The sequence below is a fragment of the Olea europaea genome, chromosome 3 (genome assembly GCF_002742605.1).
Source record: "Olea europaea var. sylvestris chromosome 3, O_europaea_v1, whole genome shotgun sequence".
In the NCBI taxonomy this organism is placed as follows: domain Eukaryota; kingdom Viridiplantae; phylum Streptophyta; class Magnoliopsida; order Lamiales; family Oleaceae; genus Olea; species Olea europaea.
The window spans coordinates 6,435,287-6,459,130 of NC_036239.1; the positions used below are offsets into that span (position 1 = coordinate 6,435,287).

The following is a 23,844-nucleotide window of genomic DNA, read 5'->3' on the forward strand; positions in this document are numbered from 1 at the left end:
ACTAAACTGTTCCTGGCAAGCAAATGGAGTACAATTTTACAATAGTATGTTGGTAGTAATTTTTCATCCAAAAATCAATTTTTGATCGTTGTTTTACTATTTTAGCAATCATTTTTTACTTATTCGCTCACATTTAGGATCAACTTTTATATCTAATAGTAAAAAAAATCAATTATTATAATCACTATCGAACAAGGAAATATTGCCCCCGTTTGGCCACCATTTTCGAAAAATGAAAATGGGTAGAATATTATTTTTTTGAAAAAAATGAGTGATTGAGAAGGAAAGAAAAGTTTTTGATTTACGCGTAATATTATTTTATGAAAAATTGTGTGGTTGAAAATACGAAAAAGAAAAATAGAACCATTTGAGCCCATTAATTTTCATTACATTACATTTCATTTCATTTTTCTCTCTCCTATTTTCAACCACACAATCTTCCATAAAATAATATTACACGTAAATCAAAAAAATTTCCTTCTTTTTCAACCACTCATTTTTCAAAAAAATATTATTCCACTCATTAATTTTTTCACGTAATGGGAGCCAAACAGGAACGTAATGTAATGAAATTTAATAGGGGCCAAACGGGGGCATTATTGGATTAGAATTTCTTCAATCGAACAAATGACAGGCTTGTCCACTATGTTTTAGATCACTGGATCGAGCGTTTGAGGGACAATATAGAACATCAAGCTTGCGTGGATTTAGAGTTGATTATGCAAATCTTCTATAAAAATAAAATAATAACATAATTCGTTTATTGTCAGATTAATAACTTGTTTGATGGAAACTTTATCAAAAATAAATTTTGTAAAAAGTAATTTTATTTTAGAATGTGTATTAAAAAGTAAAAAATAAATAAATTTATGAAATTAAGTGTACAAATTATTTTTTTAATAAATTTGTGATTAGTTTTAAAGTTATCAAAACCCTAAAGGGTAATTCAGTGGTCAGGTCTTGGATTTGCTCCCTAATGGTCATCAATTCGAATTCCCTCGAGACTATTGAGGTGAGTATTCGACTTTAAATTTCAGGGTCCCGTGGGATTAGTCGATGTGTGCGTAAGCTATCCCAAACATTCATGGTCATTAAAAAAATAAATATTTTAAAGTTATCAAACAAAGGCTAGAAAATAGAAATAAGTTTTAAACATGTTTGAACCCAACACATTTGCTCGACCACGCATGGAAAAAGATAAAAAAGCGGATTTAGGCAATTTATAATTTTTATTATTTAGGTCAAGAAGTTAAATCGGGGACAGTGTCGGAGTTAAACTGGTTGAATGAGTAATTATATAGCCCCTGATTGATTCTCATTATTTGCCCATTAAAATGAAAAATATGACTGTTATCTATCATATCAAGCCACTATATTAGACTTTCTATCTCTTGTGTGGAGTTCGTAATGACTATATTTTTCATTCTCATTTTTACATTAATGTGTACAAAACGGGGTATATTTAGCCCTTCTTTGAACCACATTATTTTTCTTAGCCCCCGTTCGAACCCCATTATTTCTCATTATATTAAATTAAATTTTTCTCTCTCCTAATTTTAACCACACAATTTTCAATAAAATAATATTATACGTAAATCAAAAAAATTTTAACCACTCATTTTTAAAAAAACACTATTCATCTCATTATAATGTCAAGAATAAGTCTTGTTGTACACGGTAGTTCACACGGTCCCTGACAGAAGGAGGTGGAATTGTTGATTAAAATATACACAAGTTGGCAACCACTAAACAATTAAAAACTATTTCCTCCTTTATCTTTCCCTACCCGACCCCATACCCACTAAATCTTCAGCTTCGAACAAGGCGCGAACTGGGTAAATCTTCAGCTTTGAACAAGGCGCGAACTGGCTATACCCACTAAACAAGACAAGAAATATTCAGCTTCGAACAAGGCGCGAACTGGAGGACGACTATTAGGCGCGAACGGTTCTTACCCTCTTCGAGCGAAATACGGCCCATTTTCTCCAAATTTCACCATTTGCAGTGCCTACAAATTTCAGACAGATATTGGAAGCAGTTATTCAAAAATGGCAGACAAAGTTAATGGGTATTTTCCGATTTTAAAATTTCTGTAATGTCGGCTAGAATGGTGGTTTTTATTCTTGAGTTAATCACAAACTTTTGTTCATTTTTTGTTGTGAAAATTAATTTTACTGTAAAGCAAAAGGTTAAAGATTTTAAGAAAGTTTGACAATCAATGAATCTGCCCATATTTTATGAGTTTTCTGGCAATGGCGTATTTTATGAGTTTTCTGGCAATGGCGTTTCGTATGCATTTTTAAAGCGTCTCTGCTCCTTCTTGTTGGTAGTTTAACACTCCGTTCAAACGATTAAAAGCTACGCCTGTAGCATCCCCAGCGAATCCGCCATTTATGCGTAGAAGGGAGCCCCAATTGAAATCTGTTTATGGGAATTGAAAGGAAGGTGATATACAAAAATGATATGAGATTACAACAAATCTACCAGATCTATACAATATGAACGGCAATTTGGCCCTATAAATGCATTTTCTCGTGCAGTTTGTTGCATAATTTTGTCCTTTTATAACCTGTGTGTTGGTGGGGGTATGAACTGATTCAATTCAGAAACCATTAATTTTTGGTCCAATGTTGGTTGACATTATTTTTAGAGAGAAAGTTACAGGTTGGTTAAATCATTATTGCAACTGATTTTACGTTTACGGTTGCAGGGAAAAATATGTTGGAGAATTTGGATGACATTGTCTTGGTAGAATCTGAGTCTGAGAATGTCGTGGAGAAAGTGAACATATTGGGTGATGAAATTGTAGCAACAGATGATGTGCCTTTGCGAGTGCCCGAGGTTGGAATGAAGTTCAATGATGAAAATGAATTGTTTGACTACTACAAAAAATTTGTGTATGCCGAAGGTTTTCCAGTCAGGAAAAGAAATTCCAAAAAGGATAACGATGGTATTGTGAGATATGTGACATTAACTTGTAGTCGTGAAGGAAAAAGAAGTAGTACTACAATTGGTTCTTTGAAACCGCAACCAACCATTCAGACAGGTTGTAAGGCGAGGTTGACTGCATCTATGGACAGTCGCGGAATATGGAGAATAAACACAGTAAATTTGGAGCATAATCATAAAACAAGTCCATCCAAGTCGAGACTATATCGATGTAATCGAGAGTTGAGCACTCATGTTAAACGGCGGCTACAAGTTAATGATATGGCAGGAATTCCATTACATAAAAGTTTCAACTCTGCAGTAGTCGAAGCAGGTGGATACGAAAATATGGCGTGCATGGAAAAGGATTGTCGAAACTATATTGAGCAAGTTCGGCGTCTGAGACTTCGAGAAGGGGATGCTGTAGCAATACAATCATACTTTTCGAAAATGCAAGCCACTTGCGCCCCGTTTTACTTCAGTATGGATTTGGACGAAGATTCGAGGCTAAAGAATGTGTTTTGGGCAGATAATAGGAGTAGGCAGGCGTATAAAGAATTTGGTGATGTCGTCACATTCGATACCACATACCTCACCAATAAGTATGACATGCCGTTTGCTCCTTTTGTTGGAATTAATCATCACGGACAATCTACTCTGCTTGGATGTGGGCTGGTCTCGAATGAGGATACAGATACATTCGTCTGGCTATTTAGGACATGGCTGCAGTGTATGCATGGAAAAGCTCCCCAGGGTATAATTACTGATCAAGACAAGGCAATGCAGAATGCAATTGCAATTGTGTTCCCCGATACGAAACATAGATGGTGTTTGTGGCATATATTGAAAAAGTTACCGGAGAAGTTTGGATATCACGTGGACAAGGGTTCAATATTTCATGCTATACACGGTTTGGTTTACGATTCACAATTTGTTGAAGAATTTGAAGATGGATGGAGGGTAATGATTGGTACATATGATTTGCATGATAATGCATGGTTGTCCGGACTGTACGATAACAGATGTCGATGGGTTCCATGTTATTTTAAAACCAGCTTCTGGACAGGAATGTCCACAACTCAACGCAGTGAGAGTATGAACGCGTTCTTTGATGGCTATGTGCATTCAAAGACTTCGTTAAAGCAGTTTGTCGAACAATATGAACGGGCTTTGAAGAATAAAGTTGAGAAGGAGATTCAAGCTGATTTCAAGTCTTTAGTTGAGAAGGAGATTCAAGCTGATTTCAAGTCTTTCTCACAAATGGTGCCATGTGCGACAAGGTATGAAATGGAGAAGCAATTTCAAGCTGTATACACCATTGCAAAGTTTAGAGAAGTTCAAGAAGAGTTTACCGGGAAGCTTTATTGTGACTTGATCTCGACTTTGGAGGGAAGTTGGGGGACAACATATGAGGTGTGCGAGGAACAAATAAACAATGAGCAATCGCACAGAAAAACGTTCTCCGTCTCTTTTCAGCGAGAAGATTGCCAAATTGTTTGCAGTTGCCACCTAATCGAATTTCGAGGAATAATATGCAGGCACATGATTGCAGTATTGATTCGTAATGGCATCAAACACGTACCGGATAGGTATGTACTACGGAGATGGCGGCGAGATGTAAGTAGATCCCACACAAGGGTCGCAGTTCATTACGATGGGTTGACTAGTACCCCGGGGCAGTTAATGTATGACAAACTGTGTCAGTCTTTTGCTAAGTTGGCGGACTTGGTCGCAGATGATGAAAGCAGAGCTGCAAGTATACAAAAATGGATCGAACATGAATGTGAAATGGTAACGACAACGAAGTCGAATGTTGTTAGTAATCTCATGTCTCCACATAGTACACCACTAGCATCGCAATGTGGGCCATCACAAGAAACTATGAATAGTGGAGTACGTGATCCTAAGTGTGCGAAGAGAAAGGGTGCACCGAAGAAACTTCGCAAGAAGAGCCCGTTGGAGCCTAGTTCAAACAAAGCAAAGGTTAATACACTAATATTACCAATTGCTTATGTGTTGTTTACGTAATATAAAGACCTTGTTGTGATGTCATGCAGGGGAGTTCGAGTATCTCCAAAGGAAATCGGCCGAAGGCACGACCAAGTAATGTTGGCGTTGACGCACATATCGTTCAAGTACCTCAACAGTCACAACATTGCATGACGACACCGTTCACGTATTCACAACTCCTAATGGTAAGTATATGTATATTATTAGATTAATATGGACAACAAATGACTTAAATAATAATTTTTGCAGGGTGACAGTCAAAGTCTTGCATTCACACAACAAAGTTTTATACCTTCGTCCGGCAATCATGTTCACTTCCATGGTCCAGGTAAATATATAGTTAAACATTCTACTTACGAGAGTGCATCATCTATTTAATTCCTTCTTTGGGCATTACATATCGGATTGCATAGATTTTCAGGAAATGCCATACTTGTACCCACGCTTACCGGACCGAGATGGAGGAAACTCACATTTTCATGGGAAAAAGGCACCATCTGGATAAGTTTTTCCATGCCAAGTCGTCCATGTGAAGTTGTTGCAGGAAACTGGTTTTCAACATATGCTCATACAATGTTCAACATATGCAGAAAGACATTATAACTTCTGTTAATCCCATTTGCAGTCAAATCGGAGATGTCATGGATATGAACTAGATATTATAACTGCTACTTGCCCTATCTTTTCAACTTGTTTGCACTTTGAATTTTGACTTATTTTGAAGACAAGTATGGATAAATCGAACTTGATGAGTACTTCAATGGCGGACTGGATTGTCCTGCCTTTATGTAGGAGCACTTTATATTCAACTTTACTTTATTGTCCTTGTAGCGAGGAATGCTATATCCCATGACTTATTTTGAGGCTCTGTTGCACAATATGGCAGCTTGCATCTTGAAATATAACTACTATGCTCTGTACTTCAGCTGTTTGGTCACTTTTGAGCGTTTGATTATTTGTTGCGTTTAGTTATGTTTATTAGGAAGCTGCTTATATTATGGTGTTGCAGGCTCTTTCTTTATGGGCTTATATTAGGAAGTCTGGTTCATCCAGTTTTTCATTGTAGGAGTATTGTTATGTTTAAAGGCACAATTAGTCTTTGCTGAACCAAAATTTCCTTGCTACTTCATTTTTGGTGACTCGTTAGTGGATAATGGAAATAATAATAATTTGAATACCAGTGCAAAAGTCAATTATTTGCCTTATGGAATTGATTTTCCACAAGGGCCGACTGGGAGATTCACTAATGGCAAGAATATAGCAGATTTGATAGGTTAGTCTTCTCATTTTCCTTTACTGACATCATGTTTTCTATGAACAAGCACGTCCTTGTATACTTTCAGGAAAAGAGGCATTTGTTTTGAGTAAAATTTCTTGACAGGTGAACTTTTGGGGTTTCAAAATTATATTCCACCCGATGCAACTGCAAGAAACCAGGATGTTTTCACAGGCGTGAACTATGGATCTGGTGCTGCTGGAATTCTTGATGAAACTGGACATCAGATGGTGATGGGCAGTAACGACTACCTAAACAATTACTACTTGGCACAATTCTACTCTTCAAGCAACCTATATACACCAGAGGAATTCGCTGCAATTCTTATCAGACAGTACTCTAAACAGCTAACAGTGAGCATTTCTTTCTCTTACACTTTTGACATGTTGTGACTAAAGTCTGCAAAGAACTTATTGGGAGTTTCATGAGCTTTATTTGTCGAAGTTTAAAGACTGGGCCTGCAATTTTTCGTTAATTCTATACAATCGTGTTCGGTTCAGTAATTTGAAAATCTTCTTCTTATATAGCTTATCATGTTTTTTAGTAGTGATATTTAGTTTATGGATTTTAGGAAGTATCTAATTATTTGTCTTTCCTTTGTTGTGCAGGAGGGAAGTTTATTCTTTGATGAGTTGCAACAAAGACAAGCGCTCAAGCATGCTGCTGAATCAATAATTCCAATCAATGCAAGACTCACAAAGGATTTTAGGTGACAATTGGAGTTGCCATCCGTTGTAGGCTTCCGATGCTGGCTGAAGCATCTCTCGAAGCATGCTCATTAGCTTTGATAAATCACACAAAGGCAAGGCTTTCATTGCTGGAAATTGCTTGACTGGAAAGCTCTGCTTCTGTTATTGAATATGTTAGTCGAGAACCACGATTCATCAAGTTGGCAAGTTGCATTAAAATGACACCAATAGGAGAGAGACAATTGGTGGTTGAAAGTAATGGAGTTGTTGGAGCCTTGTGACTTCTCCTGCCTAGAAAGTTTATGCAGAAATTCAAACTCCCAAATGGCCGTTTATCTTAATAGTGTAAATTCCTGTTCAATTCAATGTAACGAGCATGCGATTGGAGCATTTGTTTATTAGAAGAAACTGATACTTTGCCCCATACTTCTGAGGGAGTACTTAATGGATTTCAATACATCTTCTTGTTGAATGAAGACAATTGGTTCCCAGTTCTTTAATATTAGCATTAGCAGTCAAATTGGAGACAATTTGACTTGCTGTCTCCAATTTGACTGGCTCATACAAGTTTCAACATAATATCTAGTTCATATCCATTAGGTTAAAGGAACTGCTGGAAATGACAGTAAAGGAAACTGAACGAGATTTTAAATAAGGAACTGCTGGAAATGATAGCAATTTCACTTGAATTCATTCCACCAAAAACGAGATATTCCTACCAGCCTAGTAACTAGCCAATACATTGACATGTAGTCATTCACAATTCCAAACAAAGAAACATTTCATAGATACATAAAGACTTCAAACTAGCGGAGAAAATCATGCCGGCCCCTTTCCTTTCTCATCACATTCCGCGTTTGCCTTTCCTTTGCGTATTGTAACGGTTATCTCCACGTCTTTTTCTTGAGTCAATCGGCACATCGTTTCGAACATGCAAGAGACGTTGTTCTCTAATTCGGTCGCCACATGATTATTGAAGGAGTTGCCAACAGAACTTGATTCACCGGACGTTTCACCATCTTTCACCCACTCCCAAAATCCACAATTTTTGCTACAACACTTGAACAATTTACCTTTGTTCTTAGTGTTCTTCACCACAACAAAACACTTCACATATGCATCTCTACACCACGGGCACGGGACCTTGTTTTGGCAATCCGCAAAGATGTGACCACGTCTTCTACATCCATGGCAGACTCCATCATTTTGTCCTGTCATTGTAAACTGCAATAAACACACTCAGTGACACATGAAATGTGGCTTCAATAAACTGCAATACACACATTCAGTACACATTTGAGCGACACATTCTTGCAGTACACATTCAGGCATGTATGTCAAACAATGAATCTCACTCAGGCTTCATCAAACTGCAGTACACACATTTCAGTTACACATTCTTGCAGTGATGCAATGCATTTCTTACAGTATACACTCAGGCATGTATGTGATACAATGAATTTCACTTTTGACGCATGAAATGAATCTCAGAATCTTGCAGTGCCCAGAGTCTCAGAAACCAAATTTCATTTTTCGAATGCAATTCTGATAAGTTCTTGTGATACAAAGAAACTCATAATATAAGTCAACTTCAGCTCATATTTTCGGTTCTTACTGAAAATTCAAAAAATACACAAATTTTATCTACCGATTTTGATATACCCATGTAAACTACAAGTAAAGTGGCTTCGACATACCCACGTAAACTACATATCAGAAGCAGCTAATTTACCTGCCGATTTCGTTTCGTTTCGTTCTGGCCTTGGTCTGAACCGGAGTGGTGAAACAAGGCTTCTCGGGAACTGAAATTTCTGGTTCAGACTGGTTCTCCGTCGAGTTCGGTGGCAACTTCCCGGTGACAGAATATTCAGAGAATGATTCTTCCACAAAATGAGATAACCACTCTAAATTCTCCAAATCCTGCGCCTGCCATACAACATACCCCCTTTCTCAGTTTTCTTTCTTCGAATATAGCTTCCAAAACCGGTTAATTCGAAAAAAATATGCATAAAAATTGAAACTTGGTCTCACCGGCACGCTTAGTTCGCTGCAACGAAGAGTCCCAAAATCATCTTTTACAGAGGAAGCACTGTTAGCGGAGGGAAGAGAGAAGACAGGGAGCTTCGATCGCCTTGATTCGCCTTCGATCCGCAGACGTCTGAGAATTGGGAAAATACAATGGGTTGGGCCGGGGTGTGCGTTCATGCCGGGTCTCCTTTCATTTCTTTTTTTTTTTGTCTTTTTTTTCCCTTTCCACCTCACTCTGTCAACCGGTTCTGTACGAGTAGCAGAATCGTAATGTCAAATAATGGGGTTCAAACGCACCCCTAGAATGCGTTTTTGAGTAGTATATTGATTAAAAATGTGTGGTTAAAAAATTAAAAAAATTAAAGTTGAGTGTAACATTATTTTATTGAAAAATATGTGGTTGCAATGATATTAAATCATTGTTTAAGAATATATTTTTTTGAAAAAATGTAGCTCAAACACGGATTTAGCCTGTGTCTAAAAGCCATTTTTTGCCCGTTATACAGTAAAAATGCAGGTGCATTTAATTTTATTGAACAAACCAAGGCAAAATTACCTTTCTACCCTTTTTTCATTTATGACATTGTTTTTGAGAGGGGCATTTTTAGGAAATTTGTATGTTGTTGTTGCATCTGGGCCTACGTACTGTTCCAACGATGAGAAATCTTCTAAAAATGAGTACAAAACAAGCGCTTAGTATAAAAATTACAAATAGAGTCTAATAAATAGTTCGACTATTCTAAACTAATTTTACAATTAGTGAATATATTAATTTATAATTTATTAGAATAAGTAAATGATTAATTAATTAATTAACTCTTAATTTACTACGTAAAAAAATAATAATAGAAGGAAAAAGAAAGTGATTAAACACAAAAGTGAATCTTCATTTGTAATGGACACAACGTCAAGAAGAAAATACAGTTAAACCTCGATAAAGTAATACCCTCGGGATCGGAAAAAAATATTCATTTAGCGATGTTATTTATTTATCGATAAATGAATAAATTATTCATTTATCGATAAATAAATATTTATTATTTTAGAGAGAGCTTTTCAATATAAAATATGTACATTGTATGTGGTAAAAAAAATCAAAAGACACTAATCAAAGTAGTATTTGAATATAGGGAAGCTCAAAAGTTTTAGTGAAACTTAATGTCTCTAAAAACTAAGTTCACGTACATAGCAAATGAAAATGTTTAGTCTTTACCTATAAAAGCTAGATATTTGGAAGACATATTCCAAGCACATACAATATTTTGTTTCCCCTCCAATGTCTTCTCATCATTTGAAAGGAGTAAAAAAATCAACTTTAACCGATAAAATGAGGAGTGCAATATGTGAGCATAAGAAAGAGAATCCAACTATTAGCCAAAAAGATATGCAAGCATGGGTGCAACAAAAATTTGATTTGACTATTAGTCAATCAACAATATCGAACACTCTTAAAAGGGCCTCGGAATATTTGTCAAATGAGATGAAAAATAGCGACGTTAAAAGGCACAAATTGGCAAAATACCATGATTTAGAGAAAGTTTTATATGAGTGGTTTCTTCAAAGGCAAGATAAAGTGAACATGTATGGAGAAATTATTCAAGGAAAAGCAAAAGAGCTTTTGCAAAAAATGTATGGTGAAACTAATCCAGAATTCAGTTTTTCTAGTGGATGGTTAGAACATTTCAAGGCAAGATATAGAATCAAATCTTATCGACGTTTTGGTGAAAGTGGTTCAGTTATCATGGCGAACATTGAAAATGCTTTACCTGGAATACGATCAAAACTAGACCAGTTTCAGTTGAAAGATATTTACAATATGGATGAAACTAGATTATTTTACCGATTGGAAGTTGATCATTCACTTGCTATCAAGCAGCTCGAAGGACACAAAAAAGATAAAGAGAGAATTACTGTTGTTGTTTGTTGCAATGGTGATGGATCTGACAAAATACCACTTTGGGTTATTAGTAAGTATGCAAATCCTAGATACTTTAAAAATGTGAATATGAATAATCTTAATTGCAAGTATCGATCCAACAAGAAAGCTTGGATGACTGGCTTGCTTTTTCAAGATTTTGTTGGTTGGTTTGATAAGAGAATGAATGGCAGGAAGGTTCTCTTAAGAATAGACTATTGTCCAGCTCATCCAAAGGTAGTTGAAGGCTTGAGAAATGTAGAGTTATTTTTCTTACCTCCTAACACAACGTATAAGATCCAACCATGTGATGTTGGGATTATTCGAGCATTCAAAGATCATTATCGTCGTCGTTTTTATTCTAGCATCTTACAAGGCCTTGAGGTTGAAGCACCAGATCCTGAAAAAATTAATATTTTGACAGCTATTAATTTTGCTAACATGACTTGGAATTTTGATGTGAAGACAACAACAATTGCAAATTATTTTCGGCATTGCAAGATTCGGTCAGAAGAAAACAATGTTCCCGAACCAGAAGTTGGTGAATTAGATGAAGGTATCCAAGGATTAAATGATGTCATCTCTAATTTATACTATAGAAATGTAATGGATGTTGAGCATCTTTTGAACTATCCTAGCGAGAATGATGCAGTTATGGAATCACCTACAGACGAAGAAATTATTCAATCGGTAATGAACAGTAATGATGATGAAAATGATCCTGAACCAGATGATAGTAGCGTTGTCCCAAATGTGTCGTCAAAAGAGGCATTTCAAGCAATAGTCACCTTAAGCAACTACTTGCTACAACAAGAGCAAAATATTCCGGAAGTTGTGTATGCTCTACAAAGTTAAGGATGGGGTTCATTTTGATTTAGGTGGGAAGAAAAAAAATCAACTATAGATGCATATTTTCAAAAGGAATTATTATTGTACGGGTATTGTTGATTAATTGAAAAATTTTGGTCTATATATATATTTTTTTCTCAATGAAATCCAGTAATTATTACTTTATATTTTTATTGGGCCCTTAAAGATTCAATTTTTTTAGTGGAAATTACACAAAACCATACATGAAAAATACAACATTCTAAAATCATATGGCAAGTTTAATAATTCAAAAATCAGAATTTTTTTTAATCAATATTTTTATTAACCAAAATCCCAAACCCTAATAAAATTAATTTCACTCCCCCAGTCTCATCTTCACTCTCCCTCTCTTCTAGTTAGTCATCTACCATCACTCTCCATCTTTTCCCTCTCTTCCTTTCCATCTGCTCGCCGTCGCCGGAGACCTACCCATGCCACTTCAAATGATGACACCGAGTCGTTGCCACCAGGAGGTAGCACTGCATAACGGAGCGTGGCGTCCCACATCTCCGACCAATTACCATGATTTGCGGCGGTGAAATGACACCGTGGAGCTGATCCACCACTTTGGTGACTTGCTTTGTGAAGAAGTCGTGCGTCAGTGTGTGCCACATCTCTGGCAATACCACCGTTGATCGACCATTACTTTATCAAGGTTTAACTGTACCCTGCTTGAGCAGCTAGTAGGACAAAAGGTAGATTGGTAAATTTTTGTGGATGGATCCTCGAACAGTGAGGGATCCAAGGCAGAGATCATAATGATAGGGCCGAATTTCAAAGAGTTGGAATACTCATTAAGCTTTGAATTCCCAGCTACAAACAACTATAGAGAATTGTAGTGACTCTCAGTTGATAGTTGGGCAGGTGATGGGAAATTTTGGAGCATAGATGGAAAGATGACAGTGTATCTAATGAAAGTAAGAGATCTGTAAGGAGGATCTACAAACTTTAAAATAACTGAGGCCCCCTAGAAGACAATGAGTGAACATACGCATTGGATAGACACATATCTGCTAACTTGTGAAATTTACCTCGCACGGCGAATGTGCAAGTCCTGCAACAACCTTACATTCAACACATGTTCAAAGTCGTAAATGTAGATCACAAAAAAGTTGGATAAACTACCTAATCGAATATCTCATAAAGGAAAAGGTGCCAGAAGATGGTTTCGAAGCAAAGAGGTTGAGGGTTTGAGCAGCTTTGTTTACTATCATCGATGGACAACTCAACAAGCAAGATTTTACCATGACATATTTAAGGTGTTTACAACCTGTAAAATTATTAGTTTGTGATTGAAAAATAGGTTGTGACTAAAAATTAATCCGTGACTAATTATATTTTTGATTTGTGACTGATGAACAAACTGTGACTTACAAAATTTTTGAATTGTGATCGTTGAAAAATTTGTGACATAAAATTTTTGATTTATGACCAAAAAATAATAAGTAATTAATTAAATTGTTAATTTGTGGTCAAATTGTATAGATCTGTGACCTAAATATATTTAATTAATAAAATAATTAATTAAATAATTAAATCATAAATAAATTTTGATAAAAATTTGATTTTTGAAGTTTGAAACTTATTTTCTTAATTTTGAAATGTGTGATACTTAAATTCTTACTTATGAAATTTTCCCCTTTTTTTTATTACTTAATGCATTTAGCGAGGTTATTACTTTAGTCCATTGGCCCAAGTCGGGATCGAAAGAAATTATTATATAATCGAGATTATTACTTTATCGAGGTTTAACTGTAAGCCTCATTTTTATCTCTTTCGCTTCATCAGAATCATGGTAAACTGATAGCGATGTCATCGATGGAGAAGGAGAAAAACGTTTTCAATGAGAGAAAGGGAAAAATAGAACTTTCAAAAGAAAAAAATTAGGAGAAATTGTGTAATAACAACATTTCTACTACGAGAAGGTAAGGTAAATTTCATATCAAAAAAAGAAAAGAAAAAAAAAAAGAGACGATCCAGCAACTCGAAGACTGATATAACTAATTTTTCATTTTTTCTTATCTAATCGGTGGACTCAGGAAAACCTTGTATGAGTCAACCGATTCAAGGTTTAATCTCTAGTTTAACAAATTTGAATTTCAGACATATTTTCAATTTTTCCAACTGAATTGTCACATTCGGTTCAATTTTCATAAAATTGGTTGAAACACGAAAATAAAGATTTCTTCAGCAATCATATAGACTTATCTTTTATTAATTATCAATGTTATTAAAATCGGACCGAACCGTCCAGTTTAATCGGAAAAGAAAAACTGGGAGTCGACCTCAAATCCAGTCCAATCACTCTACATTAACCATAAAAGTAAAAACTGGTCAATAGACCTATGAACTGGCCGGGTAACCACAAAGTCGGAAAAACTGGTCACTGTTTTTTACCGGTTCTTTGCACATTCCCCTTTTTTATTTTAAGGATTGATTCTACTTTTGTCTAATGGGCTCACTTGCAATGGCAGCAAGCCAATTTCCTTTGATTTTCACATCTTGCTAGTTTTAAAAGAGACTCCTCTTGCACAATTTTTTTCTAACGGATATTAATTAAGACTTTGGTTGATTTTAAAAAGATGATTTTCATGCACATTTTCTATGGGAAACAGATGTGGGATAAATTTAGGCTAGTTTCAACAGATTATCCTCATCCACATTCTTTATGGTCAACTGTGAGATAATTATAAAAGTTACAAGGTTGGTCAATTGAATTTTTACATGTTTAATTATCTACTTCATTCTATATCATATGGAGTTAAATCATGATCCGCAAATCACAAACAATTTCAATTGAACAAAGCAAATTATTTTGGACATATAAACAATTAGTTTTTGAAGTTTTAAAATAAATTATAAGATAATAAATATAATGACAAACGTGGATTTATATTTAGTTTGACTTAGTAGTACGATTTTTTTAACAAAATTGTTATAATATTTTTATTATTTAGGTGTGTTATTTACTTAGTTTTGGCATTCGGTTCGATCCCAGTTCAACTCCGATTCCACCCTCTGACTCTTGACCCTTTTTAATTTTTAGGTTGATACTCAGTCCGATTTTTAAAACATTGTTAATTATCGTATATTTATTTCTTTGTTTATAAGGGCATTTTCAATAGACTCTTCAAATATGCTCTTTGTTTTAAAAAGTCAAATATTTAAAATTTTAAAGTATATTTCAGAAAAATATTTACGCTATTTTTTAAAAATAGAAAGTGAGTTTGATTCTCTATATTTGAAATTTTGAATGGTCAAACTCACTTTGCATTTATGTTTTATAAAAATTGCATTTAATAACATTATAAATTTCAATACTTCACTACTTATGTATTAATGTTATATAGCTCTTGTCCTGTGTATGTTAAAATCATATTATCAAGTCAAAGTTAATAATTAATTTTAATTACACATTTTGTGGAATCCATAAAATTAGTCAACTTTTATCAAAATTATTAAAATTTTGATTTTAATCTACAACAAACAGGAGCACATCATTTTAGCCATTGGAATCTATATATATATATATATATAGTGTGTGTGGGAAAATAAATGAATAAATGCTAAAAAGAGTAAAATAAAGAGTATGTTTTAATTTATAAATTATTATAATACTTGAATATAAATATGCTCTCTATCATGATCAAGATACTCTTTAAAAATAAAGTGTTTTTTTTAAGACACTTTATTACCTTTTTAGAAAAAATAAATTTTCTGTAAATATATAAGTAAATAAATTTCTTTAACATTTATTCTAAATATGAAAAATATCTAAAAATGTGGTGTAACAATTAACTTTTGTGGTGCGAATATGAGAATCATTTTCTCGTCTAATCTAACCTTACTACAATTCAATTATTTCATTTGTATCTTACTTTTCATTTTTTAATTTGTATTTGACATTCAATAATGTATTTCACTATTTACGTGCATAGACAATAATTGACATTTATTTTCAGGAACTTGCATTTCTCTCATATTTTATACCAAGATGGTGCAAATTAATTGTCCAAGTTCATGCACACTTGGCTATGCAATTACTCTAGGTATATATAAATTACTCATGTTTATGCACATTTATTTATTTCTAGATTATTCATTTAATTCCATGATAAAAAATTATTCTCTGGGATTACGTATATAGTTTAAATTAATTTTCAAGATCACAAGCATATAAATTATTTTCAATAATACATCGTTTTTCGTTTTTTTATTATATATTTAACATTCAATTACATATTTCACTATTTACATGCATGTATAATAATTAACATTTATTGTCAAGGGCTTACATTTCTCACATATTTAGATTAAAATATTACAAATTAATTCTTCAAGTTCATGTGCACTTACTTTTACACCACTTATAAAACATTATAAAATTGCGCGTTCACCTGTAACTAGTATCTGTAAAAATAACAGCAATTTTCGTTTTGTCTTCAACTTTTGCAAAATATAGCAAATCTATCGTCAACTTTTTTCAACATAATTTATCTCTCGACCTTTCAATTATGTTAAAAACTCATCCTTCTATCATTTTCACCATTAAGGATGGACTTATCATTTTCATTAGATAAATAAAAATAAAAAAGGCAATAAATACGAGAAAAAAAATAAGGAAAAAATGCACATGGAGTCACTTGAACTTTTAAAATCTACCAATAAATCACACTTAAAATAGTTAAACACGTAACACGTCAAAATTTAAAAACGAAAATATCCATCACCACTACCCACCCCATGCCACCCCCACTCACCACCTTCACCTCCATCCTGGTGAAGATTGAATATTGATGATTTTAATTTAACTTATACAATTTAATTTACTGCATTTCAATTTATAATTAATTTAGTCTTTGATTAGTATTAAGACTCTTTATTTTTATAATTTTAATTCAATTTAGAGTTAGTCATTATCTTTAATTTTATCATTATCTATAGTTAGTAATTATACGAGAGTTTAGTTATTATCCAAATTCTATTTACTAATTTAAATACGAGTTGTGAGCCTTTTGGCAATTAATTGAGTTGAATTTTAACAGTTGAGATGTTCTCCAATTTTCATAAATTCTCGTAATTGATGTTTGAAAATCAACAAGTGCAATTCTATAAATTCATGTGTGAAACAAAGAGTTTGATGCATAGATTTCTAGTAATATTAGGAATGAACAAAAAATAAAAGATAATTATGTTTCGAAATTCATTTGGAATCATCAGAACTTCAATAGCACGGTCGTTAAATTATTTCGTTCTTTTTCCGTTGTGCTACATCACATCCTTACTGTCAAGGATCAAGCCTTAATCCCAGCATTTTCATTGACAGATTCTCAGCCTCAATCCCAGCATTCTCATTGACCCATAATTGTAGCCTTCCACTTTGTCTGCTCAATTCTTTCATTCAATCATATTATTTTCATTTCATTGTAATCAAGACATATACAATCATGTAAATAGGGATATAGATATGATATTAACTCACCACTAGAAAGTGTGGTGATTTTCAAACACTTTCATGGTATTAGAGCACATTACAGATTAACATCCCTCATACGATCCTCTCTACATTTCCATGGCTGTTGAATCCTCCTTCAACCTTCTTCCTTTCAATACCCTTGTCCACATGGTTACAATCAAACTCTCCTCTTCCCATTATCTCCTATGGAAAAGCTAATTACTTTGCCTTTTAAAGAGCCAAGAACTAATCGGGTATGTGGATGGAACTATAGAAGCTCTACCCCGTTTTACCCCTTAAAATTCTCAGACACCAAATATCAAACATGTGACATGGAAACAAATTGATCAATGCCTCCTCAGACTTCTATTGTCCTCTCTCACCGAAGAAGCCATGGCAGAAGTGGTGGAACTCTCAACTTCACACGAGGTGTGGGTTGCCTTAGAGAACACCTTCAGCCACAGCTCCAAGGCCCGTAAAATCCATCTCAAAGATGATTTGTAGCTGATGAAACGAGGCATCATGTCTGTTTCGGAGTATTCCTGAGCCTTCAAGGCCTTGTGCGATCAACTCCACACAATTGGACAACCCGTCGACGGCACCGACAAAGTGCATTGGTTTCTCCGAGATCTAGGCTCAGAGTTCTCGACCTTCTCCACGGCCCAAATGGCTCTTACTCCTTTGCCAAGTTTTCTAGATCTTGTGCCAAAAGCATAGAGCTGTGAGCTTTTTCAAAAATCCCTGGAGCCGGCTATACCGTCCCCCGTGCGCATCCACAATGACCAATCACTACCCTGCGAAGATGAATCAGCGAAGCTCCTCTTCTCGCAACCAACACAGTCAAACTAGCATCCATGGACGAGGACAAGGATGCTTCCCCATCAAACGACCCCCGCGCTGCCAAATCTGTCGCGCAGAGGGTCACTATGCAGAACGATGCCAACAACGATATGACCGCCATGGTCATACCCCTGAGGCTCAACTTGCAGAAGCCCTCAATTCTTCCTGCTCCGTCTTTGAACATAAGGCCTTTGATTGGTATTTAGATATAGGGGCCTCGGCCTATATGACTCCAGCCCAAACTTTCTTGGATCAGTCAACTTCTTATACGGGTAAGGATTGTGTTATTGTCGGAAATGGTGCCTCCCTACCCATAACCCGTACTGGTCCAATTCTCCTGATTTTCAACTGTTAGATGTTTTGCTTGTTCCTCACATCACTAAAAATCTTTTGTCCATTAGTAAATTAACGAATGACTTTCCGTTATCTGTTACATTCACTAATAATTTTTTCACTGTTCAAAATCGCTAAACGGGAAAGGTGGTGACAACTGGCAAACGAGATGGTGGGCTATATGTGTTAGAACGTGGCAATTCGGCTTTTATTTCTATCCTAAGAAAATAAATCTCTTCATGCTTCATATGATTTATGGCATGCTTGCCTTTGACATGTGAATCACTCTGTTATTTCTTTTCTAAATAAAAAAGGACAGCTTTCTCTTACCTCCTTATTGTCATCCCCTGTGTTATGTAGTAAATGTCAAATTGCAAAGAATCATCGTCTACCCTATTCTCGTAATGAATATCAATCTTCAAAAGTATTAGAACTTATTCATTGCTATCTATGGGGCCCATCTCCCGTGAAATCAAATTCGGGTTTCACATATCATGTTCTATTTATTTACGATTATTCTCGTTTCATTTGGCTTTACCCATTAAAATTGAAATCTGACTTCTTTAATACTTTTATTCAATTTCAAATGTTTGTGGAAAATCGACATTCTGCTTGCATAAAAAAATTTCAAAGTGATGGGGTGCAGAATTCAATAGCAACTGCTTTAAAGCACATCTTAGTATTTGAGGTATTCGTCATCAACTCTCTTGCCCTTATACACCCACACAAAATGATCGTGCCAAACGAAAACATCGTTATGTTATTGAAACAGGTCTGGCTCTACTTTTCCACTCTCATGTTCCCACTCATTTCTGGATTGACGCTTTTAGCACTGCGGCTTACATCATCAACCGCTTCTCGGAGGTAAGTTATCCTTTGAGCTTTATACAATTCATCTCCTAATTATGAAAACTTTCATGCATTCGGTTGTCGTGTTTATCCTTGCTTACGTGATTACATGACTAACAAGTTCTCCTATCGTAGCATTCATTGCATTTTTATCGGTTATAATTCATCTTACAAAGGTTTTCGTTGTCTTGACCCCACTTCCTCCATAATTTATATCACTCATCATGCCCAATTTGATGAAAACCACTTTCCTTTTCCAACATACCTCACAAGCCCAGCCCATATCCTCTCTCCAAATCTCAAATTTTCTGGAGCCAAATCCCCTTCCCACAAACATATCCCTACCTTTTTCTGTAACACATTTTCGACATATTCCTCAATCTGGATCCAATCCGTGTATTATTTGTACTGATCCAGTGGATGAGTCCTTGCGGGCAAGTAATACAGGTTCATCTCTATCACAATCGGAAGTCAGACCAGCTTCTCCGGAGCCTATCACTAAATTGCCTATTGCTGATCGCACTCATATTGCGGCTGCTCCATCGGGTTCCCATCCTATGCTCATACGAGCTAAAGCTGGCATCTTCAAAATGCGCCACCAGTGCATCTCAGACTTATGGGTTCCTCTGGCCTTCTTCATGCTCTTCTTGCATGTACTGAGCCTAAAGGATTCAAATCTGCTGCTAAGAATCCCGCTTGGTTCCTCGCCCCACAACACCAACATTGTGGGTTCCAAATGATTGTTTCTAACCAAATATTTGCCTGATTGATCTATCGAGCATCTCAAAGCCTGTCTTGTTACCAAGGGCTACACACAAGTACCTGGTCTTGACTACACTGAAACTTTTAGCCCTGTCATCAAGGCTACCACAGTCCGTGTTGTACTCTCTCTTGCTGAGACCAACAAATGGCCTCTTCGACAACTTAATGTTAAAAATGCGTTCCTAAATACCCATCTCACCGAACATGTTCAGATGGAGCAGCCTCCTAGGTACATTGACCCACACTTTCCTAATCATTTTTATCGGTTGCAGAAAGCTCTATATGGTCTAAAGCAAGCCTCTCGTGGTTGGTTTCAACGTTTAAGCTCTTTTCTCATTCAACTTGGTTTTTATTGTAGCCGTACAAACACATCGCTATTCATTTTTCATAAGCACTAAGACATAATCTATTTGCTTCTCTATGTTGATATCATTATTACAGGCAACGACTGATCTCTCCTTGCTAGCTTTACATGGAAACTCAATTCTGAGTTTGCCACCAAAGATTTGGGTCCTCTTAGCTACTTCATTGGTCTCTTTATCAAACAATCGAAATATGTACGAGACATTCTCACACGTGCCCAACTACTTGACAGCAAACATGTTCATACCCCCATGGTAGTATCCCAGACCCTATCTGCTGATGGTCCTTTGTTATCAGATCCTACACTTTACAAATCTCTTGTTGGTCCTTATGCTATCAACTCTGTTAGTCAATTTCTCCACTCTCTGACTGACGACCACTATCTTGCTATCAAACGCATTCTTCGCTATGCTAAAGGCACGTTGTATTTTGGGCTCATTTTTCACCCATCCGCTGCTCCTGGTACTTTTGCTGCTTACTCAGATGCAGATTGGGCAGGCTGCCCCAATACTTGCCACTCTATCTCTGGTTGCTCTATTTATCTTGGCGGCAATTTGTTTTCTTGGAGTGCCAAAAAGCAACCTACCGTTTCTCGCTCCAGTTGTGAATCTGAGTATCGTGCTTTAGCTCTCACTACTACTAAACTTCTTTGCCTCACACATCTTCTCAGCGACCTCAAAGTATCAATTCCATAACGGCCTCTCCTCCTATATGACAACAAGAGCACCATCTTCTTAAGCTCCAATCCAGTTTCTCACAAATGAGCCAAGCATGTTAAACTTGACTACCACTTTCTTCGTAAACTTATTCTCGCTGGCAAGCTTTGAACCCAATACGTGCCCTCTCATTTGCAAGTCTCTGACATCTTTACCAAAAGTGTGTCCAAACCTCTATTTGAACTCTTTCGATCCAAGCTTTACGTGCGCTCGAATTTGACGCTCAGCTTGAGGGGAGTGTCAAGGATCAAGCCTTAATCCTAGCATTCTCATTGACAGATTCTCAGCCTCAATCCCAGCATTCTCATTGACCCATAAATGTAGCCTTCCACTTTGTCTGCTAAATTCTTTCATTCAATTGTATTATTTCCATTTCATTGTAATCATGCCATAAACAATCATGTAAATGTGAATATAAATACAATATCAACTCACCACTAGAAAGTGTGGTGATTTTCAAAAACTTTCACTCACCCCAACTTAACACGACTGAATTTGTGGAGGTAGGGTTTGACTGTGGGTTTGTTTGGATTGGGATGGGATGGGTGAGTTTAAATATAAATATGAAATGTTTACTTTTCTAATTTTTATGTGTTTAATATATTTAATTATTTTGAGATGGATTTGTTTGTACTTTTTAGAAAGTTATGGAACTTCATTTGCTGTAATTATTATTTTTCTTTTATTTATGTGTATTTACTATTTAGAAATGGAGCAAATCTATAAGTGATGATCAAAATGAGATGAATGACAAGTTTTGCAATATATAATTGAAATCTTAAAAATGAATTATGCTAAAAAAAATGTTAATGATATTTCGTGAAGATGAGGAACAAAAGTGAAATTTTGGTTTCAGAGCCACGTACTCACGGCTCCTCGTCAAAAATCAAGAATTATTCAGGATCGGATTGTTTCTTGATTCTCTATTTCGATTCCTTATTTTATTTATTTATTTATTTTTATTTTAGAAGGTTACAGTTCGGCTATAGTTAAAATACTCACTATATGGACTAACCTTTTTTTTGGGGGGGGGGGGAGATCTTTCAAAGTCTTGGAGGTGAATGAGAGACTTTCTATAAATTTTGTATTTGTATTTACTACTTAACAGTCATTACATGAATGATTTTATAAAAGTCATTAATATTTTGAATACTCAAAGACTTTTGAAGACGTCAAAAAAAACTCTAATTTAAAACCCATAACTTTTACAAACTTTTAAAATTTTTATAAATATTTTTATGATTAATATTTCAAGACTTTTATGATGTCTTAAAAATTGAGAATTAAAAAAAATTAAAAAAATAAAAACAAAGTGGGTGACTTTGGTGGAATTTGTGGACATTTAAGTGACTTTTATAAATTTGTTAAGAATTAATAAAAGTCTTCCATAAATCTAAAGGGACGGGCCTAGATTTCATAAAAGAATTTTTAAGAATTTATTTTTAAAAGAAAAACATTGAACCTGTATACATAATATTTTGAACAACTGGTATGACTCGAGTGACCTTGTCGGGATTTTTCTCCAAATGTGTGGTTTCAATCACCAATCAATTAACCACAGCAATAATAAAAATTATGCAGAAAATTAAAGAACGTAGAAATTGTTGACCCAATTTTGCCAAGCCTAATCTGGGGGGCTCAAAGGCAAAAAATTCAAGCTTGTCGCTATGCAAGAACCACCCAAGAGAGAACACGAGTTCAGATTACACCAAGAAATCTACAGATCAAAGGTCTGTCAAAAGACCTCACAATAATAGCCCTAACTAAACCTGACCTAGACTCAAATGTAGTATCAATTTACAGTATAAAATCTGACAAAAAATGGACCAAATGCTCGCTGCCGAAAAACACAAACTACTGGCAGCAACTATAAAAATACACTAGATCACCGACCTCAGAATACGGGCCTCACTACTGAAATTATTACTGAAAAATGTACAGGAACTGATCTGAAGATTTCACTTGGTTAAACAAAAAAATCGGAGAAAAGAGGAGAAGAGAAAAATATGCCAAGTGAAGAGAAAATGAAAAATGAAAAATGAAAAGTGAAGTCTCTCACTTTCTCCAGCCGACAGACTTTAATTATGAGAGAAAAGTGGATGCAAATCTCGGACCTCCATTTTAAATCAATGGTCCACATTATTTCAAACAAACACAAGACCATGTGAGAGAGTAAGTGGCCAATAGTAGGCTGTCATGTGGCCAACAACTTAAAGATTCTTTTTTCTCGCTTAGAAGAAAGGTGTAATTGGGTTTTTGGAAACATTTTCACAATCTTCACCTTGTTTTCACAAACCCCTAGCTCTCTCTAGTTGCTACAGTGCATGAGACGGTAATATTTTTGCCCTATATCATCGCCCTTAGTACCTACAAAAGAAATTAGTCCGTATCAATATGTAGTAAAGATAAACATGACTTAAAAATTTACCCACATTCAGAATTTCGGTTCCTATATCAGATGGGTTCACATCGGTATGAATTTTTTCAAGTATAACATCACCACAAGCAATTTTTTCACATATGAAATGGTACTTCACCTTAATATGTTTAGATATTTCATGATAAATCGGGTTTTTACATAAAAGTAAAGCACTTTGACTATCTGTGAAAATAACGGAAAACACTTGCAAAAAATTCAACTCTCCTAAAATTCCTATCAACCGAATACATTCTTTTATAGATTCGGTTATTGCCACATATTCAGCTTCCGTGCTGGATAATGTGACAATAGATTGAAGTTGTGACTTTCATGTGATGCAATTATCCCCAAGCGTGAAGAAATAGGCAGTAGTAGACTTTCTTTGATCCTT

At 35.2% G+C, this 23,844-nt stretch overlaps 4 protein-coding genes across 4 annotated transcripts; 3 read left to right on the forward strand and 1 right to left on the reverse strand.

Annotated features, from left to right (window-relative positions):
* The first annotated feature begins 2,427 nt into the window (after nt 1-2,427).
* LOC111377650 (protein FAR1-RELATED SEQUENCE 6-like) lies at nt 2,428-5,594 on the forward strand. Its single transcript, XM_023000776.1, has 7 exons — nt 2,428-2,445; nt 2,607-2,664; nt 2,711-4,911; nt 4,986-5,123; nt 5,188-5,266; nt 5,360-5,489; nt 5,564-5,594. Exons 1-7 carry the CDS (start codon nt 2,428-2,430, stop codon nt 5,592-5,594), a joined length of 2,655 nt encoding a protein of 884 aa, XP_022856544.1.
* A 2,660-nt stretch (nt 5,595-8,254) lies between these two features.
* Nucleotides 8,255-9,108, reverse strand: LOC111377659 (GATA transcription factor 5-like). Its single transcript, XM_023000785.1, has 3 exons — nt 8,935-9,108; nt 8,636-8,829; nt 8,255-8,273 (listed from the first exon to the last, which is right to left on the reverse strand). The coding sequence occupies exons 1-3, from the start codon at nt 9,106-9,108 to the stop codon at nt 8,255-8,257; spliced, it is 387 nt and encodes a 128-aa protein (XP_022856553.1).
* A 1,037-nt stretch (nt 9,109-10,145) lies between these two features.
* LOC111377670 (CENP-B homolog protein 2-like) lies at nt 10,146-11,701 on the forward strand. The gene has a single exon (XM_023000795.1). It carries the CDS (start codon nt 10,208-10,210, stop codon nt 11,699-11,701), a length of 1,494 nt encoding a protein of 497 aa, XP_022856563.1. The 5' UTR covers nt 10,146-10,207.
* An 8,868-nt stretch (nt 11,702-20,569) lies between these two features.
* Nucleotides 20,570-21,804, forward strand: LOC111377677 (uncharacterized mitochondrial protein AtMg00810-like). Its single transcript, XM_023000806.1, has 2 exons — nt 20,570-20,998; nt 21,742-21,804. Exons 1-2 carry the CDS (start codon nt 20,570-20,572, stop codon nt 21,802-21,804), a joined length of 492 nt encoding a protein of 163 aa, XP_022856574.1.
* The last annotated feature ends 2,040 nt before the right edge of the window (nt 21,805-23,844 follow it).

Bases quoted from the DNA above. Each gene is read 5' to 3' on its own strand.
- LOC111377650 (XM_023000776.1), top strand. The intron at 2,665-2,710 runs GTTGGTTAAATC...TTACGGTTGCAG, and splicing joins TTTTAGAGAGAAAGTTACAG to GGAAAAATATGTTGGAGAAT. The intron at 5,267-5,359 runs GTAAATATATAG...ATAGATTTTCAG, and splicing joins TGTTCACTTCCATGGTCCAG to GAAATGCCATACTTGTACCC.
- LOC111377659 (XM_023000785.1), bottom strand. From the start codon at position 9,108: ATGAACGCACACCCCGGCCCAACCCATTGTATTTTCCCAATTCTCAGA. The intron at 8,830-8,934 runs GTGAGACCAAGT...GTTGTATGGCAG, and splicing joins GCAGCGAACTAAGCGTGCCG to GCGCAGGATTTGGAGAATTT.
- LOC111377670 (XM_023000795.1), top strand. From the start codon at position 10,208: ATGTCTTCTCATCATTTGAAAGGAGTAAAAAAATCAACTTTAACCGAT.
- LOC111377677 (XM_023000806.1), top strand. From the start codon at position 20,570: ATGGTAGTATCCCAGACCCTATCTGCTGATGGTCCTTTGTTATCAGAT. The intron at 20,999-21,741 runs GTATCAATTCCA...TTTACTATTTAG, and splicing joins ATCTTCTCAGCGACCTCAAA to AAATGGAGCAAATCTATAAG.